The 19593-nt window shown below is 32.3% G+C and overlaps 1 protein-coding gene and 1 pseudogene across 2 annotated transcripts; both read left to right on the plus strand.

Moving 5' to 3' along the window:
* Positions 1-3851: 3851 nt before the first annotated feature.
* Positions 3852-8420, plus strand: LOC149496044 (cytochrome P450 71B34-like). Of its 2 annotated transcripts, XM_089722039.1 has the most exons (3): positions 3852-4906; positions 6660-7216; positions 8102-8420. In XM_089722039.1, the coding sequence occupies exons 1-3, from the start codon at positions 4014-4016 to the stop codon at positions 8176-8178; spliced, it is 1527 nt and encodes a 508-aa protein (XP_089578165.1). In that variant the 5' UTR covers positions 3852-4013; the 3' UTR covers positions 8179-8420. The 2 variants fall into 2 exon arrangements, with proteins under 2 accessions (XP_089578165.1, XP_089578164.1); XM_089722038.1 differs by lacking the exon at positions 8102-8420 and having other exon boundaries at positions 3854-4906; positions 6660-7509.
* A 5500-nt stretch (positions 8421-13920) lies between these two features.
* LOC119370738 (cytochrome P450 71B36 pseudogene) lies at positions 13921-14574 on the plus strand (annotated as a pseudogene).
* The last annotated feature ends 5019 nt before the right edge of the window (positions 14575-19593 follow it).

Below are 19593 nucleotides of genomic sequence, written 5' to 3' on the forward strand. Positions count from 1 at the left end.
GTTACATACATTCTAAACTGAAACTCCCACAGAGAATAATTTTTGCCATCAAATTTAATGGAGAAGAGATCACGATATTCAGTGGCCATGGTGAAATTTTCAGAATGTTTGAATAAAGAAAACCCGAATTTTGTTCGCTGAATCGAATGCAGGTATGGTTTTAATTCAAAGGAAAAGAAAAAAAAATTATGGCTCTGATACCATGATAATCAAAGAAACAGAAAAGGAAAATAATATGAATTGAAGAATTGTATCTTTGTTAATATTCTTGCAGCTACAATGAAGGGATGTATATACTGTACAAATACAGGTGTAAAAGGAAGATATTGCCCTAGCTCTACAAGCATTATTACTGCATTATAATCAGCATAAAATCATGATAAGTCAATAATGTGAATGCGCTAATCTGCTGCCATATCTTCGTGAATAATATCCTGTTAACACAACCTTGTGTGTTCGTTTCAAGAGTGAGGTTGTGGCTTGTGGGGTTGTATAGAATCCACCATGGTGGAAGGCATTTGATGTAGATAAATCTGGGATCGATGAAGTTTGTAGAATTCTAGCTCAGCTTTACAGCCTTCCTGAGGCAAAGTACATATCAATCTGCAAAGATGGAGATTTTTCTTTTTCTAGCAAATCTTTAGATTCTCAATTGCAGCTAGGTCCAAAGGTGATTTTATGATACTTTTTGTACTTAAAATCTCTTTATTTCTGGCTTTACCTTGTAAATCTCTGTGTCTTTTAGTTTTGTTATCCTATCATAAAAGATTGCTTGTAACAAGAAACTTCCTGACCATGCTAAACCTTCTTTTCAAGTTGCCATTCATTGTTGTTTCAATGATATATATGTTCCAATTTTCAATTGGGTTTGATACGTAATTATTTGCACGACCCGTATACTTGCAGAATCGCTACCACTGTTCTCTTCAAACACATACTTCTTTAAAGTTTTATGGTATCAGAGCCTCCAAGCCAAATGACAATGTCGAACTATTCTACTCTTGTGAAAATCACTACTGGTTTAATCACTTCTTCAAACTCGCTTCCAAATATCTCTCAGTATTTACCAATTAAGCTAAACTCCTCCAATTTTCTCCTTTGGAAACAATTATTACCCATTCTGAATGGCCGCAATTTAGCCAATCATATCTCTTCTTCTGGCTCGCTTCCTGCACAATTTTTCCCCAATGGACAACCTAATCCTGAATATGCCTTAGTTCAATCACGATCAGTTGGTAGTGAGTTGGTTGTTTTGTTTGATCTCAGAGTCACTGCTACCCCAAATCATTAGACTATCTACTGGTCAAGCAATCTGGCGCAAGCTTGAATATATTTTCTCTCAAGGGACGCATACTCAGATCATGCTATGTCGCAGACAACTGAAGCATTTGAAACAAGGATCAGAGTCTATTGATGGCTATCTAAAGCATGCCAAATCCCTTTATGATACTATGGTCGCCCCTTCAACATCCTATATCTGACGCGTCCTTCATTAGGGACATTTTAGAAGGTTTGAATTCCTCATTTCGTCCTTTTATTAGAGCCATTGAGGCTTGGAATTTTGCTATTACATATGATGAACTATATGCCCTTTTTTTGAGTGAGGAAGCACAATTGAAAATGGCATCCTTAACCGTGGACTCCTCTATTTCTCCCGCGGTTCATTATGCCTAAAATCAGTCCTGCAGGTCTGGTCGGAATCACCATGGTCGAGGATGTAGTAGTTCTTCTTTTGGTTATTTTTCATCATCTCGACCTCAATAGTTCATTTCTAGGCCTCGTGCTCCACAGTCGAGTTCTTCTTTGGTCTGTTTTAATTGTCGTGGTGTTGGGCATACTAGCAAAATGTCATTCACCTCGTCAATCTCGAAAACAATTGCCGGTTTCTAATATGGCTACAACAGGTGGTACAAATAACTGTCAAGAGTGGGCATTGGATTTTGGAGCAAACTTTCATTCAAATTCGGACAATGGAAATATCGACCAGAGCAAATCATATGCTAATACTGATGCTATCACAATTGCAATAGTAAAACAATCACTATCTCCTCCATTGATTCCTCTGTTTTTCGTAATCATTCACATTCATTTCAGTTTCATGATATTTTATATTCTCCTCGTATCTCATGAAATCTGGCTTTTGTTTCAGCCCTTTCACGTCACAATAATATTTCTATTGAGTTTTTTCTTTACTTTTTAGTTTTGAAGGATATTCGCACGAGGAATATTATCCACAAAGGCCGAGTAAAGATGGATTATATTCTCTTCCGTTATGTTTGTTTCATCCACAAGCAAATGTTGCTGCTTTTGTAGATTGGCATGCCAAACTTGATCATGCTAATTCTGGTCTTGTTCATAATGATATTTGTTCTAATAAATTAGCTTGTAATAAAAAGACATCTTTTGCACCTTGTGATGCGTGTTTTTCCAGCAAAATGCATAAACTTCCATTTCCTGATTCAATTTTTCAGACGACACAACAACTTCAATTAATTTGTTCTGGGACCCTCACCAGTCGCATCAATTGATGGCTATCGATATTATTTTTATTTTGTGGTCACTATAGCAAATATTCATGGGCCTACCACTTCAATTAATTTGTTTTAGGGACCCTCATCAGTCGCATCAATTGATGGCTATCGATGTTATGTTTTGTTTTATGATCACTATTGCAAATATTCAAGGGTCTATTTCTTAAAACAAAAATCTGATGTTTTACTTTTACCAACCTTCATTCAAATTCCCCAACTTGTGAAAAATTATTTTAATATATCTATTCAAATGTTACAGGCTGATTAGGAGGTGAGTTTCAGGCATTATCTCGTTATTTATGTGCAAATGTTGTTACCCAACATGTGTAGTGTGAACAAAACGGTTGTGCTACATCTCTCAAATACATGAAGTTAAACGTACTTACTAATATAATTAATCATTAACTACTTCATCATTTTCTTGTAATCATATTATTGTCTCTTCCATTGATAAGCTAGCTCTTTAACCGTAATTGAAGTTCTTAGCGAGTTAGTTTATAGATTGAAAGACAACCAACTAATTTTAGGTCCAAAGGTCAATTTACCATAATTTTAGACCTTTTTTTATAATTTATTTTTGCAATATTCTTTTATTTATAACTGAAGGTCAAATAGGCCAAAATGTTATAAACCAGACAATATAGTAATATTTACTCAAACTTCAGCCAAATGTATAAATTCATCCATGTGTTTAACAAAAAAAAATCTTGTGTTCTTCAACTCTTGAACACTTCAATTTGAAAAACTTTTTTATTAAACACATAACTTTCAATTTGCAAAATTTTGTCCTTTTCAAATAAAGGAAAATAAATTTATTTTTTCTTTCCTTTATTGTATCCAAACATGGAAAATAACTTTGAAAATAAAGTTGAGATTTTTTTTTTTTTTGATTATTTTCCTTTCTCTAATATTGTCTTTTTCTCTCCTAAGGGTAAGGTCATGATTGTTTAAAAAGAATAATTGAGAGTATCCATTCAAAAAAAAAAAAAAAAAAGAATTACAAAAATATTCAAAATTTAAACTTTTTATTAATGTTTTATAGTTTAGTTAATGATTTTCCGAGGTTATTATTTTATTTTAAATTTATTATTTGTTTAAAAATAAATTTGAACATGTACTCATTCCATGCCCAGTTATAAATATACAAATTTATATGATTGGATCAAATAGGATGAAATTAGTTATCCAAAAATACTCTATTTATTTATCTCCCTAATTAAATTTCTCTTTGGAAGAACAAACTATACAAATCTTATATATTTCTAAATCATTGTTAATAGAAAATAGTTGGTGGGTTTGGTATTATTTTTCTTGTTTAAATTTTGAGGAATAAAAACCGAACTTTATGTATTCTTACCCAGTCAAAAGATTAATCCACCTATGCTGAGCCAAGGCATTCTATATATATAGTTATATACACAATGGTTATACTTCCTCTTCTTCTATTACATGCACTTCAAAATAGAAACATAGCTACCAATAATGGCTTCTCTTCCTCAGCATGTGTGGTTAGCTCTTATTCTTCTTCTTTTCCCCTTACTTTTTCTTCTGAAGAAGAAACTAACTAGCAATAACTTCCCACCAGGTCCTCCTGGACTTCCAATAATAGGCAATTTACACCAACTTGGGGCCTTACCTCATTACTCTTTATGGCAACTATCCAAGAAATATGGTCCCGTCATGCTTCTCCAATATGGGCGAGTTCCTACAGTTATTATCTCCTCTGCAGAAGCTGCAAAAGAGCTTTTCAGAATAAATGACCTCAATAGTTGCAGTAGACCTCGCATGGCTGGTACTGGAAGACTATCTTACAACTATCTTGATATAGCTTTTACACCTTATGGAGATTACTGGAGAGAAATAAAAAAGATTTGTGTTCTTGAACTTTTTAGTGCTAAAAGAGTTCAATCGTTTCAATCCGTTAGAGAAGAAGAAGTGGGTCTTTTCATAGGTTCGATTTTAAAAGCTTCTTCTTCTTCTTCTCCTGTGGATCTTAGTGAAAAAATTATGTCTCTTACTGCAAATGTTACTTGTAGAGTAGCTTTTGGGAATAGTTTTGCAACAAGAGGATTTACCCAAGAAAGGTTTCAAGAAGTGATTCATGAAGCTTTAGCCAAGTTAGGGGGTTTTTCTGCATCTGACTTTTTTCCTTATGTGGGTTGGATTGTTGATAGGGTTACAGGTCTCCATTCAAAACTGGAAAGAAGCTTTCAAGAACTTGATGAATTCTACCAGAAGATTATTGAGGATCATATCCAAAAAGGAAAAGAGAAGCATGGACATCAAGATATTGTCGATGTTTTGTTGGATTTGGAGAGATATCAAACTGAATCTGAAGGAATTCAATTCTCTAAAAGTCACATCAAAGCAATTATTGATAGAGATATACTATTAACCATGCATATGTAATAGTATAGCTATGCATGATTTTCTATTGACAATTATTTCTTTGTATTTAATTGGAAATTTGCATTAAATAAATGTTATTAGCATATGAACAATAATTGTGATTAGTACATTTTGTATGTATTTAATTGGACCAAGTAGAGAATGGATGTTTAGTACTGACTGTTAAACATATTCTCTAGGACATTAGAAATAATGTTTATTGTTCTTAATCTTGATTTATTTTAATATGAGCAAACACTGATTGTCTTGTGCTTTGATTCATTAAAGGGTGAGTTTCATTATTGGAATAATATTCTCGGTGAATTGGACAAAGATATTTTGTGTTTGTGAAATATTAATTAATGATAGAATCCATGTCTCGGTTTAGAGATTGATGATGCACTTTAAGTAAGTTTATAAGGTTTCATAGTGTAAACCCTGCAGGTGGATATTGAATCCGACACATGAAATAAGTTGAGCGACAATCTTAAAGTTATATTGTGATTTAAATAAATTGTCAGTAAGTTATTTAAATGACAGCATCTGTAATCTTAACGTGGGGAACATTATTTTATTATGTTGTGGAATTGTAAAATAAATAAGGAGTTCAGTCATGAGTTTTTAGTGGAATAATTCATGATTAATTATAATAAGAATATGTTGGTCTACATAGGTTCTTATTATAATTAGTAGCCTGATTTATTTTATTCCTGCGGTTCCTGTAGTGCCCTAATTATTTGGAAAGTTAAGGGTGTATTAAATAATAGATAAATTATTTAGTTTTAAAATAATTGATATTATTTTAATTAAATAATTTTTTATTTAATTTATTTTATATTAAAAAATATCTTCCTATCGAAGAGAGTTTTTTTTTAATATAAGATTGGAAAACCCTAAGAATAAAGAGACGCACGTTATTCTATTCTCTGCCACTCAGAGAGTTCCAAAAGAGAGATAATTAGGGATTACTGCGGAAGATCGTGGGTGACTCCAAGATCTCTAGAAAGAAGACCGGTGAGCGATTCTGCGCTTCAAGAGGTCAGTTTATTGATTTGTTCGATAATGTTTTTAGTTTGCCTCATATGGTTTCGTTAAGGGTTGTTTCCGCTTTATACCCGCTCCCATCAATTATCATGGTAATATTCCTATTGATTCTTAAAAACTTTGTTTTGTTAGTGAATTAAATTAAAAAGAAATAGAATAGCTAGTCAATATTGTTTTTTCATCAAATATTGTTTTTTATAAATTTGAAAAATATCTATTACATATAATGAATTATTTTATGATTAAACATTCAACTAAAATTTAACATTATAAATTTGCTATTGGTTAAAATAGTTATTTCAAGTTTAAATTTGAATCAAAATGATGAATAGCTATTCTATGTGATAACAATTATGCTCTCTTCAAATTCAACAATATTGTATGGTTCAAACAAGACGTTAATCTCTTCGTTCTTTAATTCTTTTTCTTCTTTTGTTTGCTAGTTATGAATTAATTGAATTGATTAGTTTAGACCAAGTTCATGGGTTTACTAGCCCAAACCAATGAAAAAAGAGTAAAACTATATTCCATTGTTGAATCAAAGCATTTGCAATCTAACAAATCAATTAATTTACAATTAATTCTGACTGATAATTTCTGATAAAAAAAAATTTTAGAATTCACGAGCAATCCTTAGTTCTGACTTGAATTTTTAACACTGTTAAAATATTTCAATGTAATATGTACACATGTACATCAGAATATATTCCTAGGTGGAGTGGACACTGGAGCAATAGTATTAGTCTGGGCTATGGCAGAACTTGTCAGAAATCCTCGAGTTATGAGAAAAGCGCAAGAAGAAATTAGACGATTAATTGGAGACAAAACAAAAGTATCTGAAAGAGATATTAACAAGCTTGAATACCTAAAGATGGTGGTGAAGGAAACACTGAGATTGCACCCACCAGGACCACTACTAATTACAAGAGAAACCATGTCACAATTTAGCATCAATGGCTATGAAATTTATCCCAAAACTCGAGTCCATGTCAATGCATGGGCAATTGGAAGAGATCCAAAAACTTGGAAAAATCCTGAAGAATTCTTTCCAGAGAGATTTATTGATAACTCCATTGATTTTAGAGGGCAAAATTATGAGTTTTTACCATTTGGTGGCGGCAGGAGAGTCTGTTCTGGTATGACTATGGCATTGTGTTTGCTGGAGATTGCGCTTGCAAACCTTTTGTTTTGCTTTGATTGGAAGTTACCTGGCAATATGAAGGAGGCAGATATTAATATGGAAGAGGCATCTGGTTCTGGTCTTGCTACTCATAAGAAAGAAGCTTTATTGCTTGTACCAGTTAAATATAAACTTGCATAAAAAAGAATAAATGTCTCAAATAGCCTGCTATGTTTAATATAATGTTAGTACGCATGTGCTTAGTAGTCTTCTTGTTGGTTTATTTCACTGTTTAAATCATGACGTAAGGGAGTATCCTATCCTAAACTTAGCTTTTAATTTCTTAGAGCTTGGCTCTCCTCTTGTATAATAAAATAAATTTTAGGGATGGAATTAATAAATAATTTGTTTGATTTGTGAATCTAATGGTAGAATATTTTTATATTCAAAATAGTGTACGAAAAATTTTACCTAAATCCGGTCTATAGCTTCACTCATGGACTAAACCAATATAATAAGATTTATCGTTGAAACAATGATATTTTTGACTATATACCGGGAAAAAAAAAAGAATAAACTCGGAACACTTTTTAAAGAATTCTTACTATTATTGGTTTGATCCGTAAGCGTGGCTATAGACCCGGTTTAGGCAAATAATTTTCTATTTATTAAACATAAATTTAATTGAAAGTTGAATAGTATGTTTATTAGTATTTATTTTATTTTATTTTATATAATTCTTCTTCTTAGCTAAACTACTAAATATTATATAAAATAAAATAAATACTCTCTTTAATGTTATTGTTATATATATATCACATCATGGTTTTTTTTTTATATTAATCATGAAATTTAAGTTATTTAAATTATGAATTTTTACCATTTGGCAGTGGTAGGAGAAGCTGTCCGGGTATGACTATGGCATTATCTTTGGTGGAGATTGCGCTTGCAAACCTTTTGTTTTGCTTTGATTGGAAGTTACCTGGCAATATGAAGGAGGCAGACATTACTACGGAAGAGGCATCTGGTCCTGGTCTTACTACTCATAAGAAAGAAGCTTTATTGCTTGTACCAATTAAATATCAACCTGCATAAAAAAAAAAAAAAGAATAAATGTCTCAAATAGCTTGCTATGTTTATTATAATGTTGGTATCCTATATATTATAATGTCTTAAATATATTATAATGTTTAATATAATGTCTTAGTAGTCCCCCTGCTAGTTTAGTTTACTGGTTAAATCATGATATAAACAGAGTATCGTATCCCAAACTCAGTTTTTAGTTTCTTAGATTTGTGCTCTCCTCTTGTTAATAAATAATTTGTTTGATTTGTGAATTTAACGGTAGGATATTTTTCTATTTGGAATATTGTATATTTATTAAACATAAATTTAATTGAAAATTGAATAGTAACTGCTAAAGGCAGATTTCCCAATGACGCCTTATTGCTCAGTGTTTTCCCATTCTTATGTGCAATAGTGTTGCTGGAATAAATTAAAGAAAAATGTACCAAGTTGAATCTCAGTTGTGTGTGCCGCCGGAACATGGAACCTTGAAATTCAATGTTGATGGATCCTCAAGAGGCAAGTCAGGAGATACAGATATTGGTGGTATGCTTAGAAATGCCTCAGGCAATGTCCTGTGTTTGTTTTTTAAATTTGTGGGTGCTATGGACTCAAAACGAGACTAAATTCTTAGCCATTCTAAATGTAATAGAATTATTCTATAAATTGCAATATAATAGTTGCCTTTTGATTATTGAGTTTGATTCAAGATGCTATCACATGGAAAAAATAAAAAATAATGGGAATGACAGGAAAATAATATCAGATCTGATGCATTATATAATATTTTATCTTAAGTTCAGTTCTGTCGTACAAAGAGAAAAAGAAGCTCATTTGCAGGTTCTTTGGCAAAGAAAGGGGTAACGGCTATAATACCTTTACCTTTTTTTGGCATGGTTATAAATTCAAATATGATATATTTGTGTTTTTTTTTTGTTTGTCAATAGTTGCTTTTCTCCTCTCATGAAAAGGTACCGCTGCTATTTGCTCGTATATTTTGGATTATCTGTTAGATATGGATTCAGGTATGACTTAATTAACTTTCCAAGATAGGATATGATGTACGGGGGAAACCTGATGGCTTGAGTGTAAAAACATGGTTAGTTGAGTTTTTTCTATTTTTATTTTTATTTAATTCTTAAATAAAAATTCATCTTTGTTGATAAAGAAAAAAGATAGTAATTATAGTTAAAGAGAGTGATAGATTTTTTTTTTTTTTTAAGGTAAAGAACAATGAAGGGTCCTACACTGTTAAATAATATTTCAAATGAAAGAGAGGAAAAACATAAATAAAAGGATGGTTAATATAACAATCCAAAGGGCTTGAAAACTGAGTTAAAGTATGCTATTTTAATGTCTAAACAGATATATAATTAGAAATTCCTCACCTTCTCCGTTGTGCCCTCGAAGGGAGCAACTCAATTTTCAACGATATTGATTAACTTGATAACTGTCACTACTTTTATCGTTATATCAGCAGGATTTTCAGTTATTTTGATATTTTGAAGTAATATGTCACGTTCTAAAATTTCTCATACAAAGTGATATCGAACATCGATATGTTTTATCTTTGCATGATAAACTTAGTTCTTTGCTAAATGGATAACACTCACTATGTCAATGCACTTTTTTATGCTTTTGTCCAATTTTCATTTTATCAAATAATCCTTGAAGCCAAATCGCCTCATTTACATTTTTCAACTTTTTTTAACTTAGTATTAAAAAATCAAACAAATTCAATTATATATATATATATATAATTGAATGACTGAACTGATAAAAGATTTACAGTCAACTAGTTGGTGCTACTTAATTAGCAAGTGGGCCTACTTTTTGCTAATTCGGTTTGATGAGTAATTTACCAATTTTTCTTTGTATTTTAATTAATTTTTTTCCCAATTATGTTTGTTAAGTTTTTTTCTGGTAATTTTAATTATAAAAATTAAAAATTTTGCAGATAAAAAAAATAATCTATTGCAGAATTTTGTAAGCAAAAACTTGATTTTTGAAATGTGGCATCCCTTTGACTGAATTTACAGTGTGTTCTGTGATTTTTGTTAGTGCAATGCAATTTTTAATTAGTGAATTAACTAATTGTTAGTACAATCCAATGAATGCCAATTATATATATATATATCACTTTGTTCTTTTTATATCTATTTATTTATATCTAAGTTTTTCAATTTTTTTATTTATAAAACAACACTTTAATTTTTTTTTTTTTCCATAAATATTGGTTGTTATTATATCATATTGTATTAGATCATATTCAATTCCAGCAAAACCAGTTAGATGATTTTTCTATAAACAGAAGAATTCCACATAAGACTCTAAGGTATCTATATATCTATGTATCTCAACGTGTACGTGTAATCAAAGCAAAATGCGGAAATAAAAGGATTTCCGGGAGAAATAATAGAATGTGAAATTATTACGAGATATCTTGAAATATCTTTTTGTCAATCAAAAAAATTTAGTTTTTTATTATTATAATATATATATATATATATATATATATATATATATATATATATATATAATATTTGGATAATTAATATATAAATAGATAATTATAATTTTCAATTTTTTGAATTTTAGAGATTTTTTCCTTAGTTTTTAAAATTTTATATTTTAAATTTTTAAATACTACATACACATAATATTTGAGTAATTTATAAACAAATACATACATAATTATGACTTTCAAATTTTTTAATTTCAAAGATCTTTTCGCTAATTTTTTTTAAAAAATTCTAAACTTTAAAATTTTTGAATAGTGCACGCACGAACATAATAAATTTTAATATTTTTTAGTTCATCTATTAAATATTTTAAAATTTAATCTAATCATTTTTAATAAAAATTTGTCAGTTCATTGAATCTATTCCATTTAATGTGTTTATTTTAAATTATCCAAAAAAATTTTATTTAATCTATTTATACTATATATAAATGTGGAAATAGGGAAAATAATGATATTTTCGACAGTGTTTTTGGTGAAATTTAAAATATTCTGAAATAACTTATGATAGCCAATTAAAATAATTTTATCTTAAAAAATATTTATAATATCTAATGTAATTTTAAATATTTTTTATTAGGAGAGAGAAAAGGATAAGGAAAAATCTTTAAAAATATCTAATATTTGATTGTAATTTAAAATATTTTGACTAGAATTGATTTTTGAATTTTTTTTTATTTTTTTACAATTTGTATTTGATTTTTTTTACATTTATTTTTAAATATTATTTTTCTTTATATTTGTATAATTTGATTGGATATGTTCTTTTACTTGACTTTAGTTTTTTTTTTTTTTTTTTTTTTTTTTTGTCCATCAAACTCAAATTTCATTAAATCATGGCTTTCCAATTGAAGAAGGGGCTGATTTTTAATATTCAAATTGGAGTAGTTTGTTTTCTTTAGTAAGAGATTTGTATCTTCTTGTAATAAAAAGATGGTCTCTTGATGATTAAATAATTTTAATTTTTTGAAATTTTTTCTCTTATATCTTAAATTTGTTTGATTCGAAGGAAAATAGTATTTAAAAAACTGGAAAAAAAATTAGAACTATATATTTCTATTTTTGATTACTTTTGAAGGTTTTAAGGATCCGTACATATGAATATGTTCATTTTTCTAATGCATTAAGTATATAATACTGTCATTATAGCGAAAGTAATTATTACTATTATTTTGGCTCATGTTATTTTTAAACAATTCAAATCAGTTTTTCAAGGAATTTTTTTTTTATTTTTTTTACTTCTCCATTATTAATATATATAGATATTGATAAGGGTTAGGGACAGAAAGAATGAGGATTGAGTGATGGTTTGATTTATTTTTTAGATGGTTTCAAAAATCTACATAAATTAGGAGCTGAAATTAGGTTTAGGGGTTATGGTAAACTTTACTTTAAGACCATTTCATTATATAAAATAAGTATATAGAGACAAGATTACAAGTAGTTTTTAGGGCAAAGTGTAATATAAATGAATATTTTATTTATTTTAATCTGAATAAAAAATTTATATTTTAAAATTACGTAAACAAAAAAAATTAAATGAGTATAAATAATGAGTATAATAAACGTGCAAATGCACGTCATAAAAAAAAGACTAATTGAATTAAATACTTAAACAATTTAAATTTAAATTTTGTATATAAATCTTACGACTTAAATTTATGAACCGACCAGTACTAGGATTTGGGCATGCTCAACTCCACCTAAATCCGCAACAAGCCTAAACAGTCGACGTTTTAGATAAACTGAGTCTCAAGCTCATCATGCCATAACTTTTACATTCATTTACTCAAATGTATCACGGGCTTGCGGTCCTCAATTAACTTTAAAATAAATCCTTAACTCGTACATCTTCAGTATATAATTTTAATGAAATCTATTATACAACTCACACTTATATAATTGCGGAACTCTACATAAGATTTATGCATCTACATATTAGGAAAGAAAATACAGTAATCTAAAACATATATCCTTTGCTTTGAAGAGACTGATTGCAGTAGGGGTTGATGGAAGAAATGACCTAATTGAGACAGGAGTGAGCGTTTCAATATAGTGAATAGAGCTAGATAACATCTCACTCAAGGAAGAAAAAAGAGGACGTCTCTCCTCTTTCTTTCTAATTGTGCAAAAGAAACGCCGAGATAAGGAAGAAGTAGAATCCCGACGTAAAGGAGAGGTTGGACGAGGGTCAAAGTAGTTGCTTGTGGCCATTGATCGGCAGTGAGAGGCTGAGGCGGCACTGAGTTTTGTGAGGGAGGATGATTGATTTTTTTTTTTTTTTTTTTGTGGTTTAGTTTCAACTAGTTATTTCTAGATGGGTTCGGTTCGGTTTAGTAGTTTTAAAGTGGTTCGGTTTCAATAGTTTTTACTTGGCTTTCTTGATTTTTCTTTACTATTCTTTGGGTTGGGCTTGGTTTGAGTTTGGATTGGTTTTAGACCGGTAATTCTAGATGATGATAATAATAATAATAATAACAGTAACAAAAATAATAAAACAATATGTATAACTATAATATAAGACACAGAATAACTAAATTTACTAATTTATTTATTTATTTATTAATGGAATTTATGCCCAGTACATTTTTTCTTTTCGGCTTATTTCGGTCCAGCCTCCAACCAATATTCTTATTTAAAAATGAATACATGTATTAACCATACTATTGAAAAAACCGTGACTATTGGATCAAAACTCTCTAATTAATTTCAACTTTAATTCTACATTGCACATAAATTTAATGGAATTTTGGAAGAGATTCTTGGTTTTCATTAATGGAATTTGATTATTAGTTATATATATATATATATATATATATATCAACAACCCCCACCATTTATAAATATTATATTGGGACAGAATCATAAGCACATGCATCACATTTTAAACTGGAAAAAAAAAAAAAAAAAAGGAAAGAAGGTTGAAAAGTATGGATCGGATGCATATACAGAGACACAAAGAAAGGTGCAATAAATATCATCACCATCTTTATTTATCATTGAAGTATTATATGCAAATCCAACTTTTGTAACATTATAAAATTATATATTATTTAGAGACAAAAAAAATTTATTTAAGTAGTATTTGATAAAAAATGAAGTGTTTAATGTTAATCATTGACTAATATAAGAAATAAAATTAAAGATAGTTCATGTATGATTGACATGTGAAAACATGTGATAGGAAGTTATTGGAGCAAGCTCACATATAAATATATCACAACAAACACCAAAAAAGAACCAGGAAAAAAATGGTTTCTCCATCTCTGCTTTTATGGTTACTTCCGCTTCTTCTTGCTTTATTTCTTGTTTTAGAAGGAGGACTAGGAACTAAGAGAAAAGGCAAGAACCTCCCACCTGGTCCTCCTAGACTTCCAATAATAGGCAATTTACACCAACTTGGGGCCTTACCTCATTATTCTTTATGGCAACTATCCAAGAAATATGGTCCTGTGATGCTTCTGCAATTTGGTCGAGTTCCTACAGTTATTATCTCCTCTGCAGAAGCTGCAAAAGAGCTCTTTAAAGCAAATGACCTCAATAGTTGCAGCAGACCTCGCTTGGCTGGTGCTGGAAGGCTATCTTACAGCTATCTTGATATAGCTTTTACACCATATGGAGATTACTGGAGAGAAATGAGAAAGATTTGTGTACTTCAACTTTTTAGCGCTAAAAGAGTTCAATCATTCCAGTCCTTTAGAGAAGAAGAAGTGGGTTTTTTAATCGATTCGATTTTAAAATCTTCTTCAGCCTCTTCTTCTCCTGTTGATCTAAGTGAAAAGACTTTGTCTCTTACTGCAAATGTTACCTGTAGAGTAGCTTTTGGGGAAACTTTTCAAGAGAGAGGACTTGCCCATGAAAGATTTCAAGAAGTGATTCATGAAGGGTTGGCTATGTTGTGTTGAATAAATTAGAATAATAAAACTCTAATTTATCAAGAAGAAGAAAAACACTCTTAAGAACTATCTAACAAAATTGCAAAGAAGAAGAACACTTAAGAAAGCTTTCAAAACGCTTTTATTTAAGCTTTGATCCTTAGATAATAAAACTCAAATACAAGGGGGGTATTTATAGATTACAAAAATCAATCTACACCATTCATTAAAATAAACACAAACTAATCTAGACCATTGAGATTAAAGAAATACTACCTAATTTTCACCTAACTAAAATGATGTAGGCAATGACATCAAATTAATTTGGTGTCCTAACTTTGACCTAACTTTGAATTTCAACAATTGGGCTAATATTGATCTTTAACACTCCCCCTCAATGTTAGCCCCCCATTCTTTGAATTACGTCAAGTTGACAGCGGAAATGTTCAAACTTTCCAACATTCAAGCTTTTTGTAAGCAAGTCCGCAATTTGCTTATCTGTTTTGACTTGCCTCATCTCAATTTCTTCTTGCAGAACTTTCTCTCTAACAAAGTGATAATGTACTTCCACATGTTTAGTTCTAGCATGAAAAACTGGATTTTCCGCTAGACGAATTGCTGATTGGTTATCACAGTACAACGGAACTGCATAATCTACTGGTTGATGTAGATCATTCATCAGTTGTATCAGCCAGGTGCTTTCTTGAGCTGCCATTGCTGCTGCTCGATACTCAGCTTCTGTGGTTGACAATGATACCGTCGGCTGTCTCTTACTACACCAAGAAATCGTTCCAGAACCAAGCTTAAACAAATACCCAGTTGTTGATCTCCTGGTATCATGATCTCCCGCATAGTCAGCATCACAGTAACCAACTAGTTTGCAATCTTTACCTTTCTTGTGCAAAAGACCGTAGTCAATTGTACTCTTCACATATCTTAGTATTCGTCGAACTACTTCCAAATGATGCTTCTTTGGATTTTGCATGTATCGACTCATCACGCCAACTGCATAAGAAATGTCAGGTCGAGTCAGGGTTAAGTAGATCAAACTACCTACCAATTGTCGATACATCGTCGCATCTTCCAAATCTTTTCCTTCATGTGTACACATTTTGGCATTTGGTTCCATCGGCGTCGAAATTGGCTTGCACTCAAGCATTCCAAACCTCTTCAATAAATCTTTGGAATATTTTTGCTGACAAAGAAATATCCCTTCTTGTGAACGATCAATCTCTAGACCAAGGAAGTGCTTGAGTTGTCCAAGTTCCTTCATTTGGAAACGGACTGATAAATTCTCCTTTGTCTGAAGAACTTCTGCCTCATCATCACCGGTTATGATCAAATCATCCACATACACTAGTACGATAGCTAGTTTTCCTCCATTGGCTTTGACAAATAAGCTAGAATCTGCAGGTGTTACTGAATAACCACTTTGAGTTAGAAATTCAGCAATCTTACCATACCATGCCCTGGGAGCTTGTTTTAATCCATAGAGTGCTTTCTGTAGCTTACACACATATTCAGGATGATCTTGACTCTGGAAACCCATTGGTTGAACCATATAGATCTCCCGATCCAGCTCTCCATGAAGAAAAGCATTTTTAACATCCATCTGCCATAAACTCCAATCTTTGTTGGCCGCCAGTGCAAGTAGGACTCGTACTGTTGTAAGTTTCGCCACTGGACTAAACGTTTCATCATAGTCTAGTCCATATTGTTGAGAGAAACCACGCGCTAGCAATCGTGCCTTGTACCTCTCGATTGACCCATCTGGACGACGCTTTATCTTGTAAACCCACTTACAGGATATGGGTTTCACATCTCTTGGCTTTGGTATAAGTTTCCAAGTTTGATTTTGCTCAAGTGCAGTAATTTCTTCTTTCATAGCTGTCATCCATTCTGAACTCTGCGATGCTTCTTCAAACGTCTCAGGTTCTGTTACAGCTTCTTCTTTAATTATAGCTGCATTGGCGTATTTGGGATTTGGCTTTCTAGTTCTTGTTGATCTTCGGAGTTGAGATTGTGGAGTTGATTCTTCCGGTTCACTAGACCCATCTTCTTCATCTGGTTGTTGATATACCCCAGTTTGCCAAGGATTCTGGCTTACTGTTTGTTCATCATCATTCTTCCATGGATCTTCAACTTTTTCTGGACTTGATTGAATTTGGACGGTATGCTCCCCCATATTCTGTTGCAGCTTGTCTTGAAATTCTTTTGAGTCTGGCAATACTCCCTTTTCTGAGGTCCACCATGAGGATGCTTCATCGAACACCACATCTCGTGATGTGTAGCACCTTCCACTTGTTGGATCACAACATTTCCACCCCTTTCTCTGGTTATCGTATCCCACAAAGATACATCTGATTGCTTTCTTATCGATCTTGCTACGTAGATTGTCAGGAACAAATACATAGCATACACAGCCAAATACTCGAAGGTAGCTAACTGTAGGTTTCTTTTTCCACAATTTCTCAAAGGGTGAAACAAAATCCAACCTTTGTTGAGGAAGTTTATTGATGACATGAGCTGCAGTTCTCATAGCTTCGGCCCAAAGTCTTCCAGGTACGTTTTTCGCATGTAACATGCTTCGGCAAATTTCTGCAAGATGCCGGTTCTTTCTCTCAGCTACACCATTTTGTTGTGGCGTGTTGGCACAAGTGTACTGATGACGTATTTGACATGCCCGTAGAAATTGAGAGAACTCTCCTGAGCTATATTCTCCCCGATTGTCTGTGCGCAAGCAACGAATCTTTTGCTCCACTTCTCCTTCAATTATCTCTTTGAACTCTTTGAACTTTGAGAATGCTTCAGATTTGTCTTTCATGAAGAAAACCCATACATATCTAGAGAAATCGTCAATGAACGTCACCATATACCGCATTCCGCCAATTGATGTTTGTCTAACAGGTCCAAACACATCAGAGTGAATTAACTCTAATGGTTTCTTTGCTTTGAACTTTGACTCCTCATATGGCAGTTGATGTGCTTTACCATATTGACATCCTGCGCAGACTGTATCCGTTCTCACATCAAGTTGAGGAAGCATCGACTTCTTCACCATCATACTTAGCTTGGAATAGCTAACATGCCCTAATCGCATGTGCCATAGATCTGCTGTCTCATTTTTCCTTGTCTTGTCTACATATGCAGACTCTGCTGACATCACATAGACCGACTCCAATCGTTGCCCCTCCATTATCGGTTTTTCTAAGATTTTAAGATAACGATATACCTTTACATCTTGAGGACCGAACAAGACATAGTGGCCTGATGATGTCAATTGAGCCACGGATAGCAAATTTTTCTTCATTCCCTGAACATGATAGACATCTTCGAGTGGAACTTGATTGGGATTATATCGAGGTGTAATAATAGCTTTACCAATGTGAGCTATTGGTAACCTTGAGTTATCAGCCGTTATCACAACACGATTTCCCTTATACTCAGATAGGTCTTGCAGCTTCTGTTTATCACCCGTCATGTGATTTGAGCAACCCGAGTCTACAATCCAATCATTCTTATAGTCTATTCGTTTTGCTGTTGTTACCGTAAGAGCTAATTCTTCTTCCTCCATAGCAAACGATGCTTCGGCATCCCAATCGTCTTCGATATTCTCCTTAGAACTGGAATTAGCAGCATTACTTTCAGCGGACTTTTTCTTGGACCAACAATCTTTTGCCATATGGCCCATCTTCCCGCAATTGTAACACTCGCCATCAAACTTTCTACTACTGCCGCGATTCTTCGAAGCTCCCCCTGGACGAGAGCCTCCTTTTCCTTGGTGATTTTTCATCTTGTCACTACCCTTTTTAGATCCACCTTTGTTGTATTGTTTTGAACCACCTCTACTTTGGTTGGTGTAGAGCGCTTCCTCTTCACCCCTTAGCGAGACTCCTCCCATTTGTTTAGCCATAGCTTCTTGACCGGCCAACAAATTTTCAAACTCAACAAGAGATGGTTGTGTCGGCCATCCTTGTACTGCAGCAACAAAGCCTCGGTATTCAGGTCTCAAGCCATGGATAATTATTCTTTTTATCCTAGCTTCCCCAATAGCAGCTGTCGGATCTAATTCTGAAATTTCGCGACATATCGTCTTCACCTTGTGAAAGTATTGGGCAACCGTCATATCACGTTGCGCCATTGATAGAAGTTCATTCTCCAAAAGTTGCAATTTTGTATCGTTCTTCTTTGAAAAGAGTGTAGCAAACGTGTCCTACGCTTCTTTCGGTGTTTTGGCATCCCGAATGTGCTCCAACATTTCTTCTTCTATTGTGGTCTTTAAAGCAAACATTGCTTTGCTTGCTTTAATTTTCCACTTCCGTAAGACGCCGTTGGCATCTTCTACTGCCGGTTGTGTAACTTCACTACCACCGACGACTTCCCACAAGTCTTGACCTTGTAGGTAAGACTCCATACATGTTGCCCACATGTTGTAGTTTTGGTTGTTGAGCTTCTTGATTCCTCCACTGACAAGAAGATCACCCATCTTTTGCCTTAAGTCAAATAAAATACCAAGAAAATTTCTTTCAGATGTGGAAGATCAGTCTAAGCTGCAACCACAGTGCCTACTTAAAATTATCCGTGTATTTAACTTGAACCTAGGCTCTGATACCAAATGTTGAATAAATTAGAATAATAAAACTCTAATTTATCAAGAAGAAGAAAAACACTCTTAAGAACTATCTAACAAAATTGCAAAGAAGAAGAACACTTAAGAAAGCTTTCAAAACGCTTTTATTTAAGCTTTGATCCTTAGATAATAAAACTCAAACACAAGGGGGGTATTTATAGATTACAAAAATCAATCTACACCATTCATTAAAATAAACACAAACTAATCTAGACCATTGAGATTAAAGAAATACTACCTAATTTTCACCTAACTAAAATGATGTAGGCAATGACATCAAATTAATTTGGTGTCCTAACTTTGACCTAACTTTGAATTTCAACAATGGGGCTAATATTGATCTTTAACATGTTGGGGAGTTTTTCTGCAGCTGATTTTTTTCCTTATGTGGGTTGGACTTGTTGATAGGCTTATAGGTC

Source organism: Jatropha curcas, chromosome 5 (assembly GCF_041381405.1).
Source record: "Jatropha curcas cultivar XTBG-Jc1 chromosome 5, XTBG_Jcur_1.0, whole genome shotgun sequence".
Classification (NCBI taxonomy): domain Eukaryota; kingdom Viridiplantae; phylum Streptophyta; class Magnoliopsida; order Malpighiales; family Euphorbiaceae; genus Jatropha; species Jatropha curcas.

What these genes read in the sequence shown, in the direction of transcription:
- LOC149496044 (XM_089722039.1), top strand. Translation starts at nt 4,014, where the DNA reads ATGGCTTCTCTTCCTCAGCATGTGTGGTTAGCTCTTATTCTTCTTCTT. An exon ending in AGTCACATCAAAGCAATTAT is followed by an intron (nt 4,907 to 6,659) that starts TGATAGAGATAT and finishes TACACATGTACA; the next exon opens with TCAGAATATATTCCTAGGTG. An exon ending in TAATATGGAAGAGGCATCTG is followed by an intron (nt 7,217 to 8,101) that starts GTTCTGGTCTTG and finishes TTACTACGGAAG; the next exon opens with AGGCATCTGGTCCTGGTCTT.